The 13,581-nt window shown below is 38.1% G+C and overlaps 1 protein-coding gene across 1 annotated transcript in view; it reads right to left on the bottom strand.

Annotated features, from left to right (window-relative positions):
* Positions 1-13,581, bottom strand: part of LOC137273838 (centriolin-like) — a 68,097-nt gene that overhangs the window by 21,959 nt on the left and 32,557 nt on the right. Inside the window, exons 26-31 of the mRNA XM_067806711.1 lie at positions 7,255-7,373; positions 2,753-2,818; positions 2,376-2,444; positions 1,764-1,930; positions 1,025-1,205; positions 244-450 (exon numbers count right to left, since the gene is read on the bottom strand). Of these exons, the coding sequence (XP_067662812.1) occupies positions 244-450; positions 1,025-1,205; positions 1,764-1,930; positions 2,376-2,444; positions 2,753-2,818; positions 7,255-7,373 (809 nt within the window). The remainder of the gene's footprint in view (positions 1-243; positions 451-1,024; positions 1,206-1,763; positions 1,931-2,375; positions 2,445-2,752; positions 2,819-7,254; positions 7,374-13,581) is intronic.

Here is a 13,581-nt window from a genome sequence, read left to right as displayed (position 1 = left end):
ATTCCAGTTGTGTAGATCAATGTCCATCCTGATGATCACTGGATTGTCTGGTTCAGCCATGATTATTTACATATCACTGCCATATAGCATCAATATCGCTGAGTGCAGCAAAAAAGTAAACACACTCACTTCAAGGTAACTCATCCACATTGATGACAGCCCTGAATAAGTGATCAATATTTTACTAGAAATAATTCATGGCAAGAATTTCCAAGTGTGTGACATTACACGACTTCTTCTCACCTGCATGACCTCATGGAGTAACTTCTCCTGCTTCTCCCTCTTCCTCTCCAATCCCCGGACCTCAGTCCTGAGTGTTGCAAGCTGTTCCTGTGTCTTGACCAGCTGGATGCCGGACTCAGTGGCTCTCTTCTCCAGCTCCTTTGCCTCGAGAGCAGTAGTCTGCAGGTTTACTGAGGCAGTGTCGTACTTTTTCACAGTGTCACGGGCCTGGACACACACAGGAGGAATACAAAATGAAGATGAGATACAAACTAGCGTCCCGTATGTCAACATAGACTTACAACAGTCTTAGTGCTAGGGTTGTTTTGTACAACAGCTTCCTGAGCCTCCTTTCACATAGCACTAAGGTGATTGTAAGTTAACTTTTGTGCAATGTTAAAGAATAGGAGTTAAGGTTAACCTTAGTCAAGGTTGCTCTGTGAAAGGACCCCCTGTAGATCAATCAGTTAATGACCAACAATAACTCTGTTAACCATGCAAATATTGGCTCAAGCACAGAAAGTGTCTCAATTCATTTTTAGGTCTCTGTTAAATAACCTTTGACGATGGTCTTTGAAGATAGCAAATGAAAACAAAAGAGTTGAGATCCATAAAATGATCATAGATCTATGTCTGTCGTATCACCAAACTTAATGTAGGTATAACAGTGTACAAAGAATTTTTAGACACTGTCTGATCAATCAACGTTCTTTCAGCTAAAACTGAAGTAGAGAGCGATATTTACGCCAATCAGATGTTAACTCTGTATAGCCATGACAGATGGAGAGTTATCTGCCTCTACCTGTTCACGGGCATCCTTGAGGTCAGCATTACACTCCTTCAACAGCTTGTCTGCCTCCCGAAGCTGCCCTGTTCTCTTGGCAAGAGTCTTCTCCAGACACGCGATCTCATCCTGCAGGTACGTCTGGCGGCTGCGACATGCTGACTCATCCAGGCTATCGTCTTCCTCATACTTCCTCTGTCTACGTGGACAAGAAGTTCCAGTTACTGATCTGATCAGGTTTAAAACAACAAAACCTAACTGATACCTTGTCAGGAAGTGATCATACTCGAGGTATATGATATAATACTGTTTTACAATAAGCAATAGAACTGTAGCCATGAGATATCTCTTTGAGATAATTTGAAGTAGAGGAGTCTGAAGCTGTCAAACCAATGGTTGAGATGATGATCAATCCTTAACTTGGCTTATCCATTTTCAAATATTAGTTATAATGAGTGAGTGTGTGTTTACACCACTGTTAACAATATCACAGTGGGGTACACCAGAAATGGGCTTCACAGATTGTTCCCATGTGGAGAAATGAACATGGGTGGGTGACCATTCAGCACTCTAACCACTAGGCTATACTGTATTGGATATAAATGTGTTGAAAGTTAGAAAGAGTAGGTGTTGTGACTGTTAACCTGCTCTCACAGGAAGATTGGGTTGTATACTCCCCAAGGAGTGGAGAATGACTTTCAATCCTGACAGGTCAGTCCCATCCCTCATCTCCCAACTAAAAACTAGAACCACTGACTTGCTCCTGATGGTGTTCCTCATGTTCTTCATGCGTAGGAACTCCAGCTCCTCCTTGGCTGATGACCTCTTCTCTCGGATGCTCTTCTCATTATACTTCAGTTTCTTCAGGTTCTTCTTCTGCCTCTCAATGGCAAGGTCAAGGCCTTCTAACTCATCCCGACGATCCTGCATATTGAATATTCTGAATTATTTGGGCGCACTTGAATTAACCTAATGCCATATATACTCAATCAGACCCATCTAAGTTGCCTAATCTGACCCACTTTCTGTACCTCAGGGCCGCTTCAATATCATGGATTGAAGGTTGCATACATGTGCTGACAGGGAAAAACATGGTAACAAGTCAGGAAGACATCTTGAAATTAAGGCCTTGTTGTTTTCTTGGGTAAAACTTTTTCCCGTCTAGTCAAATTAGGTGGGAATTTAATAACATAATGTGTGGCATTATATGTCATATTGTACACTGAGGTCACAGATAATTCTCATTTCAAAAACACTCTCCTCCTTTTGGTCTGCCGACATGCCAACAGATGAAGGCGACTTCAAAAGCACCCAACACAACATCATCATCTCCTCCTTTCCACCCTCAAGCACCACCTCTCCCTCTCACCTCCAGCTCAGCCTTGAGTCTGTGGATGAGTCTCTTCTCTTCATCCATAATTATCTCCTCATGAATGTCCTGTAACCATAGCAACACTCATACTGATCAGGTTCATTAGCAACCACTTGATTCACCTCTACGAACTACAAAAAGCAAAGTCTGAAACCCCAGAACCAATTGGAAACAACATATGGAGAAAGCCTTGTAATATTAAATCCATCTTAAGTGCATTTACTCAGAAAATTAAAGGACATTATATTTTTACATTGTTAATCTGAACCATTTCTTTGCCCTTCCTTCCTGGATAAGCCAGGGTTCAATGTGAGCGATAAGTCTCTATAAGTCATCCATGTAATCTATAGCAATCATGTATCAATATCACAAACCTCTTGATGTGAAATCTTGATTTTAAGTTTTCTCAGTTTCTCCTGCAGTTCGGCAATGTAGTCCTCCTGCAAAACACAACACAAGGTATCAGTTTGATGCTCAAATGTCCATGAACCAAGGAAAATGTGAACTTTCCAAATATTATCTCAACAAAGCTCCCATAGCTTTAAAACAATCGTAACTCCTACACTTTAACACTGACCTACAACAGACCTAGAGCTAAGATAACTTTGTGGAACAGAGCCCACTTGCACAAAGGGATCTTTGCACTAAGGTCGCTTTGTGAGTGAGTCCAGGGTCTTCTTTCAGACACAAGGATGGCAACAGGTGAAAGTGATTTCAGCTGAAAATCAGCTTGGGGTCTGAGTTCAGCAAGCCCCCAACAGGGTCCAGGATCGATTAATTTGCATTTAAATCTGCAGATTTCCCTGGATTCGCGGAAAATTGCCATCCCTGCAGATAGCACTAAGGTGATCATAAGTCACTAAGGTAATCTTAGTGCAATGTTAGAGAATGGGAGTTGAGGTTAAACTTAGTGAAGGGTGTTTCTTGAAAGGAGACCCTGTCCAGAATTAGGAATCAGGGTGCCATTATTCAAAACAACCTTAACTACCTAAGGTCTATGTTAAGGTATGGGAGTTACGGTCAACTTAGTGCAAAGATCACTCTGTACAATGGCACCCTGACCTGGGACTTGAATCATTCATAATTGGACATATGCCATTACTCAAAACTTGCTGCTTAGGTCAGGTCACTGGAGAGGACTAGAAAATAACTTGCAGACATCGGGATGGTCAGACAGAATTTCTGCACATCTTTAACATTCAATGAACAACGTCATGTTCATCCTTGTTACACATGTACATATAGACAAAACAAGACAGCCATTGTGACCAGTTAATACCCATCTGTTATTTACTGGTTTTGTATGTTTAATGGCATTCTCCAGTTCTATAATGCCATCTGGATCAGATGTCCTGTAAATAATGAGCCCACTGTCCAATGCATGATGCTCACTGACCCAGACTGACTTCCTGGTGCTATTGCAGAAAGCAGTCTTAGCGCTACACCAGTTGTTAGTCTATATTAAGGTAAGGGAGTTACAAACACCTTAGCACTAAAACTGCTTTAAACAACAGTTTCAGGAAGTCAGTCGGGATCATTGAAAATTATAAGCTGAACAGCGTCAGATAAGCCCTGCTTGAAATGTCAAGGAGTAAAGGTTAGGGTTAGGGTTAGGGTTAGGGTTAGGGTTAGGGTTAGGGTAAGGGTTAGGTTTAGTATGCATCAGAGCAGATACAAACTTATTTATACCAATGGTATAATGGGTGCTACAGGTGGCACCCAACAGCACCTTGATCCATTTGGTCATCACTTATGACCAGTGCAGGTCAGTTGGGGGCTATCTGAAGCAGGTATCTCAACATGGCCTGTAAATTAAACATGGGGTGCAGGGGAATAAAGGGTCACTGTCAAGAATAAGTCAGTTTTGAATCTGAGGGGTTAAATTGGGTTCTTGATGTCTTTTTTATGTTGTTTGTATAGCAGCAGCATCGTCTACAGTATGTTGTCAGATTTGAAAGCATCGTTACAATAATCTAAATAAAACTATCAACCAAATTAATACTTAAAACTTAAATATTTAACATTATTTCTTAAATATTTGTGTTCACTTTAACACTTACATAAATCGAAACTCATAGGTATGCTAGTGTATGTAGAACAAACTTTTGGATAACAACTTCTTTCACTTGTGAGAGCGACATTTCAGTTCAGATTCTTGTAGTGCTGTCAAGCATATTATTGTGCAGCATAATATATGCGTGACAACAGTACAAAAATCTGTACATAAATGTCGCTCTCACGAAAACAAGAAGCTGTCATCCAAAAGATTGCTCTATATTGTACTTCCCCACTTCTAAAATGCCACTCAAGTGCCAAGTCAGCTTATGTTCATAGCTCAGGTAGTTCTGGAACTTTTAGTGTCATGGCTATTGTCTCTAGGTCGGTCACTGGTTTGGCCTTGTGATTACGTTCTTATTGTTCTCTGGTTCTGCATGATCTTTTCAATCATGAAGACACCCTGGTCAAAATTTGTGTGTTCAGTTGACATACATGTATTTCACTCTACACCTTCTAAGGGCAGTTCTCTTCACTGTGTCCCAAAGGGTAAGTTCATTTGATTCATATATTAATTTTCAAGAATCTTACATCATAATATAGCTTAAGCATTTTGTATTTTGCTAGCACCTATTTTCATACTTCAGTGTGTTCTTAATGTAACAATTTCTTCATTTACAATACGTAAATAAAATTTATAAAATGTATTATAGTTACAATTAACTAAAATTGGTGATCCATTTGATTGTAATTATTGCATTATTATTACCATTATTCTTACAATCTAGAGCCACATATACTAATCATACCGATCCTGTTTATAATGAGTGAGTGAGTGAGTTTTACACCACACTCAGCAATATTCCAGTTATACGGCAGTAGTCATTTTGAGCATCTGCACAATTGGGAAGTGATGACGTGTCAACTAAGTCAATGAGCCTGACAACCTAATCCCATCAGTCGACTCTTACGACAAGCATAGTCGCCTTTTATGGCAAAATGGGCTGCTGAAGACCTATTCTACCTTGGATCTTTTGGGGTTGATCCTGTTTATAAATCAATTAAGCATGTTTTAAGGCTGATCCAAACTAAATTGTGGCTATCTTGGCATGCCACTTGACACTTCAAATAAATCCTAATAATTCAAACCTGAGGCTGAAAAAATACTTTATCTTAGACCATTACATTAATGACAATCAGCTCTTAACCTTTACACTCGATGTCCAAAAGTTGTTACAAATATGAAAGCACTAATACCTGTTCTAACATAATCTTAATGCAACAATCATAAGCCTAATCCAAACAGTGGCTTTAAAATCATTACAACACTAAGATTGCTCATTGAAAACTAAGCCCTGGAACTGTTAACCTTTAGCCTGGAGAAATAATTACAGCATAAGGTGCTCTAAACAGTGTGAGTTCAAACAGTTGGGGTGTTATTAAATAAGGAACAATTGAACTGATAATTTGTACCTTTATCCTGGATAGAAAGTTGAACATAATATTCTATAAAGATCTGGGGATGTCATTATGCAAGTCTCCTGTTGAATGGGTTTGACAGCAGACATGAGGAGACAAAAGTTAAGGCAAAATATTCTAATCATTTTGACTGTACCTGAACAGACTTATGACAGAGATTGTGCTGCAAACACGGCTTTGTGAAATGGGGCCAATAAAATTTATAACAAGACACTCATCCTGAAGAAGTCACACACCTAGTCTATCATATCTCCATTGATTTACGATCACTTGTGTTCTATGAAAGCCAATATCCTTCAATAATGCACAGGAAAGTTAGAGTGGTCCCTATACTAGGAGATATTTATAACACCAGTGCTCTGGTAGAATACTATAGTCAGGTTCAATCTCGGGGTCAAGTGTGTGCTAATGTCCTTTATGTGTTGACTGTTGAGAAGACAATTCCACACTGTGGAGATAAGAGTTAATAAACATAAACAACACCCATATCTGTTGACATACAACTGTTGACTTTACAAGGTTTAGGTGGTAGGTTGGACGTCTCTCTGTTGAGATTTGACTGTGACTATGCTGATACTGGTATTTTAACATAGTTCCAGTAACATACAGGCCTTATGACACAGTGTCTCAGTAAAATTCAGGTATTATGACAGTGAATCAATAACATACAGGTGTTATGACATAGTGTTTCAGTAAGATACAAGTGTTAGGACATAGCATCTCAGTAAACTACAGGTGTAATGACATAGTGTCTCAGTGCAGTACAGGTGTTGATAAAAATGGTATTTCTTGGAAGTGAGTTTAGCACTCTGTCACTCTCCAACATAAATTGATAGAAACTGCCCACAGTGTGATGGCTTTCAGCTTTCCATGAATGAAGCAACATCTAATACCATTGTGATAGAGGCATTAGCATTATGTTAGAACTGTAAACTGTTATGATGCTACATGTTTAGAGGTATTACACTAGTGTAATACTAGTGTAATATTGATGTAAAAATATTAAACTGCAGTATCTTCCATGCGAGAACAAAAAGCAGGTGTTAGTACACGATGTCTCAAAAAGGAACAGGAATTACTACATAGTGTCTCAGTAAGATACACCTAGAAAGGCATAGTGTCTAAATGCAATACAGGCATCAAAAGACAGTGTCTTAGAGTTGTGATACAGACAGTTGTGATATAGGTGACAATGGTAATGACATAATATTGATGGCTTTGGCAATTAATCAGGGAAAACAAACAAATGCATATTCATGACCTTGTGAATTATGATACCTTTGTTGATCACGAACAACGGAACCTAAAACAGAACTGACATACAATGACATACTAAACACGACAGACATACTCACACATACAGAACTGCCTCACAAACAGGATAGACCAGAACAGCACCTACCAGGTCATGATGCTCTGGGACGTTGCAGAACAGATAGCTGTCATCATCCACAGGAACTCCGTCTCCATTGTTCTTCAGAATTCCCCTGGGAGCTACTGGAGACTCCATGGCAACAGATCCTGTAGGATAGCAACACAATATATTCAGCACACCAGCTCAAAACACAAACTGTCCAACACTATGCTTCCTCCTCACAAAGCCTGAGAGACTCAGGCCATCTTGTATCCACAGACGCTTCAGCTACTCCATGTTGACAGAAGTTTGAATTTATTCACACCTCAAACTCAGTTACCTCCCTTAGGGTAACAACAGCATGAAGATCCTTTCTCCCAGCTGGGTCTTGTTTGCCCGTGTTGTTCAAGTCAGGCTGATTATAGAATTACAGTGAGACGAGATCATGTGACTTGTCATGCCCGGGCAAGTATGAATGAGCCATTAGAAGTGTGTCAGGTTTTGCCGCCAGTCAGACAACAGTTGTGATCGGAATTAGAGGGGGGGATTTGTTGGGGATAATCTTATGGGAACCAATGTAATAAGAGATCACAGCAAGATTAACTTGGGGATAAAAGCATTGCCATGAATGAATTTTTTAACCAATTACATTTTTTTAGATTCTTTTGTAATACAGGGATTTAAGTCTTGGAATCTGCTGAACCAATATTGCTGTTTGATTAGTTCATTGGCTAATTAAGTACATGTATTGTCTTACTTGAACCTAATTAGCAATTGACAAATAGAACTAATGAAAGTGTTAGAACAATTTTCACAAACCATAACAATTAAAAAAGCCCATCAACAAATACTGAACATACTAAAAACAATATTGAAAAAAAGTTGACTAGATTCAAGTCCACAATTAATTGTAATCCTTAATGACATTTTCTATCTTTGATTGTGTTTTCAGCATGATTGTGTATATTTGTACTCAAGACGGTAAATGATAAAAATCACCCCTTTCACATTTAAATTGAAACATTCAGGACAAATTTGATCTTTTAATGGTGAAATCAATAATGATGATGCCTGGGAGTGAAACTATATCTTTGACTTCTTGATACAAGCACCTGTCTGTCAAGCTAGGACCGGTGTTGTTTACACAAACATTGACCCTGCTTGACCTGACCTGGCCGGGTACCATGTACAGTACCATCCAGTTGGTCCACTTATCTTCATATATATCAAAGGATTTTGCCCTTTCATGGTCTGTGTATCATATACTGTCAAATCTACCTTCATATATATTCTTCCTAGTTGTCTTCACAGGGCTTTGTCCTGTCCTGTGTCCTATACTAGCATAAAGTCAATGCCATAATTGATAATGAAGAGAGTGATCTGGACCTGTTCAGAAACCTTATTCAGTCATCTCAGCAGTTATTCAAAATTGAAAATGGTACAATGGAAAAATTGGCCATTTATTATTAGTATTATATAAGTAGTATTAAATTGTTCTTTATTTGAAAGAAGAAAGAGCAATAATGTCTAAAAAATATTGTGGTTCCGATTCCCTGACCAGCCTAATGAATTCCTGGTGCCGACCCTATCCTTTTTAAGTGGTATTTATAAATAACCTTTGAGATACCACTGTTTTTTTTCGGGCACATTGGTAATTCTGATAGAGAGCGTCAACATGGCCACAAGCTTGATTGAACAAACAAAAACACATTCATAAATGTCTTGTCACTTTCCGTCTAAAAGAAAAAATTCCTACCCGACCTACCCTAAATTTTAAACAGGTGTACTCAGAATTTTTTTTATGTATGGCCTGAATAGGAGAGTTCATATGCCATATTTTACATCATTCACTTGATAAATCTCAAAATAAAAATCTCTAAATTTTGAATGAAATATACTTTCTCAATCAACCAGACAGTGTCATTGTGAAAATCTAGCAAAAATTTTCAGTAAATCACTTGTAACACAATTTGACAAAAGTTAAGCACCACTACTTTTTGTAACCAGTTCTTTGCATTTATTTTCTGACAACAAAATTTTGTGTACAAGTAGCACCCCTATGCCGAAATACAGAGGAGACATCTGTGTTGTGACACATCCTGTTACTGTTTTATGGCAATTACTATTTCACATGCCTTTCTACTGTTATCCTGCTCATTTCCTCCATCATGAGGACAGAACTGGATGTATGTGACCGTCATGACAAAAACTGTTTCAGCAATTTTTCTGCAAGCATTGATAGCACCTTGTAATTTCAAAAGTAAGATTAATTTGATTTGTACATGCTTCCTAAACAACCATGGAAATTTAAGATAGTGAACTAAAGGGTCACATGTTTTATAATGACCAACAGAGAAGGAAAACCGAAGCCCAATCTCATTTCCCAAATCATTTGTTGCAAAGCTAAAGACTTGAGCCATAACCTCCAACTTTTCCTGGCAACAGATAAAGGGTCATAACTGCGACAGATCTTGGATTGGAAAGGATCCTTACACAACAATGGGAGGCAACTCTAACTGCAGCCAAATAGGCCAACCTTCTCGATTTTGGATATAATATGTAGACAGTTAATGACATCAACCAACATGAAGAGATATAAACTAACAGTTTTAGTCCAACAGTCCAAAAGATATTAAAAAGGAAAATTTCTACCTCTCCTTAGGATACCTAAACTAAAAAGCAGTTTGGCAAGGACTGGTGCCAGTTTCTTATGTGACATACTAACTTAAAGTCATATTACGTGTCTACAAACAACTTACAAGTGTAGGTGAAGTATTGTGACTGCACAGACGTAAGGTCTGCCGCACACCTCTCATACGACAGTAATCCTGACTGGCACCCCAATCTTCCATACACTGATTCCACGGCCAACAACAGCTAGTTACAATGTAATTATGTGATTCCAGTTAACTCCTTCTGACCTACCGAATCACTCAAGGACTATACACCAGTAACTGAGCTGTAATTGCTCTGCCAAGAAAAGGCTGGAGGAGGCCTTTCACTCCAGCATGAAAGGAGATTCTACAGATCCACCTAGCACCCTTGGCAGCACACACACCATTGCCACAGCCCAGTACACAGTGCCAAGCACATGGCATAAACCCTTGGCTATGTCATGTTTTGTGGCACTGGGGGTTTTAAATGTAGTGGATATACTAAAAGAATTTTTTAAAATTGTCTTTGCGTTTCACACCCAAATTATTTTATGGGTTGTACTGCGAAAATGAGTTGTTAAAGAAACATTTTTTAAAAAATGTACCATGGTAACAGAATGAAGTGAGACTTCCCCTATAGTCCTACAATGTAAAGCCACAGAGTCATGTTTTTTCAACACTAGTTTGGTCTAGAACATACTTTTATTGGGGCATATGCATTCACTTGAGCTTCCTGTTGATACAATAAAAGACTTATTATCCCTGAAATCGATAATTGAAACTTATACTTATAAATAACACTTGCCACATATAGAATGGAAACCATTGCTCCGTACATAGTAAAGTAATACACGTGATGTTGTCAGGGTTTGCCTAGCCGGCCTCAATCAGAAGTTGATAAGATACTTGTGAAGAGGTTTCTATTGGACATAACTCTGTGGGGTTCACTTAAAATATAGCTTAGTCAGTAGAGAGCACAAAAGTCGATATAATACAAAGCCACATTAATTCCTTCAATCTTTTTAATTTCATAATGTAATCTTAATATGTAATTTTTTTTCAGAATAAATTACATGGTGCCTTGCTGGGGGCTGATAGTTAGTATTGATTTTTAGAGAAGAGTGGAATGACAGTGTGCATTTAACCTGCCCACAAACATAAGCCACATCTACTGGTTATGTAATAGCTAATTTTCTTCCTGTCTCTTTTGAATTAAATTTTCTGAAGCAACTGATGGACAGGTCACATTACTGGTCTGACTTGCCCAGGAATATCTGGTTTACATATTACTTGGAACAACTCATGGTTGTTGTAAGAGAGAGCTGCGAGAATAGAGCGTGGACACACAATTATTTGCATTATTTGTCAACAGTATCACACAAGATAACCACTGTTTGTCAACAGGCACACACAACATAACCATTGTTTGGTTACAGGCACACAAAATATAACCACTGTTCGTCAAAAGGCACACACAACATAACCATTGTTTGGTTATAGGCACAAAAAATATAACCATTGTTTGTCAACAGAACCACACAGCATAACCACTGTTTGTCAACTGACACACACAACATAACCATTGTTGGTCAACTGACACACACAACATAACCATTGTTGGTCAACTGACACACACAACATAACCATTGTTGGTCAGCTGACACACACAACATAACCATTGTTTGTCAACAGGCACACTCAACATCATGAACATAATCATAGTTTAGTCATCAGAAACACTCAACATAATCATAGTTTTGTCAACAGAACCACATACCATAACCATAGTTTTGTCAACAGGCACTCAACATAACCATTGTTTTGTGCACACTCAATATGACCATTGTTTGTCAACAGGCACACTCAACATAACCATAGTTTTGTCAACTGACACACAACATAACCATTGTTGGTCAACTGACACACACAACATAACCATTGTTTGTCAACAGGCACACTCAACATCATGAACATAATCATAGTTTAGTCATCAGAAACACTCAACATAATCATAGTTTTGTCAACAGAACCACATACCATAACCATAGTTTTGTCAACAGGCACTCAACATAACCACACAACATAACCAATATTTGTCAACAAAAACTCTATGCTAATACACTGTTTTCCTGCGTTATGTTCAGTGATCAATAATGCTCTGTCTATCACTGGGACAGAAACCTTGTTGACGTGTGCCTCACTGATATAATCAAGTGTCGTATTACCTTGAAATGAGCACACCTGTAACGAGGCAAATGCAAACCACCCACAGGTATTGTGAGATGGGATTACTGCTGCCCCTTGATCGCTACAGGATATGCTTCAACAGGTGCTGCCTCAACAAAGCAGATATATGACTAAAGCTGAGTTTATGGAGCTCTTTGGGTCGACTATGTGGAAAGATATTTACCTTGTGACAGTATCATTCATTATTAAGGAATAGAGCGCTTGTGTAGAATTTTGTAGTGTTCTATTTTTATTAGACTATAAATAGACTCCATAAATATGTATAAAGAATCAAAAATCTGTCTGAAATGTTATCAAAGCTGTGAGACAGTCGAAACTATTTGACAATCTGAAGTTTATGTGGAAATACGGACAAAGTGACTTGCAAGTCAACATTTAAGTATTGGCATTATGAATGCAATAAGTAAACAAACATACAAACATAATTCAAAGTGATTGTTCGGATATGACAACAATCAAAAGTTCATGAGGAAGCATACTGACCACTGTGTCCACATTAAAGTATGGACATTATGATGACTATCCTAAGTCAAACAATACCATTCCTCCACACAGTTGCAAATCGATCAGATAATAATACTAATTCCAAATGCAAACAAACCAGGCAGTGTATATCAGATCACATACATCAGAAAAAAAAGAAGATTGTAAGGAATGAAATAATTGCAATATCTCATTATGTTTTTTTTTATCAGATTAAGTAAAATATGAAATCAGAGTGTCAAAACATTTTACCATAACAATGACTTTGTCCTGGGCCTGTTTCACGTAGGTCTCATAATCCTAATATCTTGTAACCTTTCTCATAGCATCTGTAGCTCCCATGTTACAGTATAGGAAGTACAATGGCTACAATGGAAGTATAAAGATCTTAGACTTTGAGAGTTTTGTGAAACGGCCCCAGGTTTGTATTAACACATAGGCAGGGAGAGGTGTATGGTAAGATATTAAATGAAAGACTGCCAACAGTATTAATGAGGTCCATATGAATGGTACAGTGCATTCTAGTTCAATGCAAAATCTGATTGGTCAATGGCTAAAATGTCCGTATAATGAGCACATACAGTCACAATTTAAAGACCATATCACTGAAACTTTTGAATGCATCCCTACACTATAAGGGGTAACACTACTTTTCAAGGTATTATCATTTGCAGAAGCCCTAGGTCTTCATTTCACTCCCCTGTTATAGCAAAATGGATGGAATTCGTGTAGAATATGTCAAAACAGTATCATAATTCAACTGTAAGTTTACTTAAAGAACTTGCAACGGGCTGTTGACCCAATGCTGTTAGGTAGAGTTATCTCCTAAACAATACACTAAAACTATTAGGCGCCACTATTTACAATTAGTCATAAACTATATCAAATTCAATATCAAAGAACATTTTTATGCTTATAAGTACCCAAGGAGGATCTCTATGAAAAAGAATCCAAACTTATGGTTTTAAATCAATTCAATTTTTGACTGTCA

The sequence above is a fragment of the Haliotis asinina genome, chromosome 2 (genome assembly GCF_037392515.1).
Source record: "Haliotis asinina isolate JCU_RB_2024 chromosome 2, JCU_Hal_asi_v2, whole genome shotgun sequence".
In the NCBI taxonomy this organism is placed as follows: domain Eukaryota; kingdom Metazoa; phylum Mollusca; class Gastropoda; order Lepetellida; family Haliotidae; genus Haliotis; species Haliotis asinina.
The sequence above is the reverse complement of the archived record's forward strand: the minus strand, read 5'-3'. Positions and strand labels throughout refer to the sequence as shown.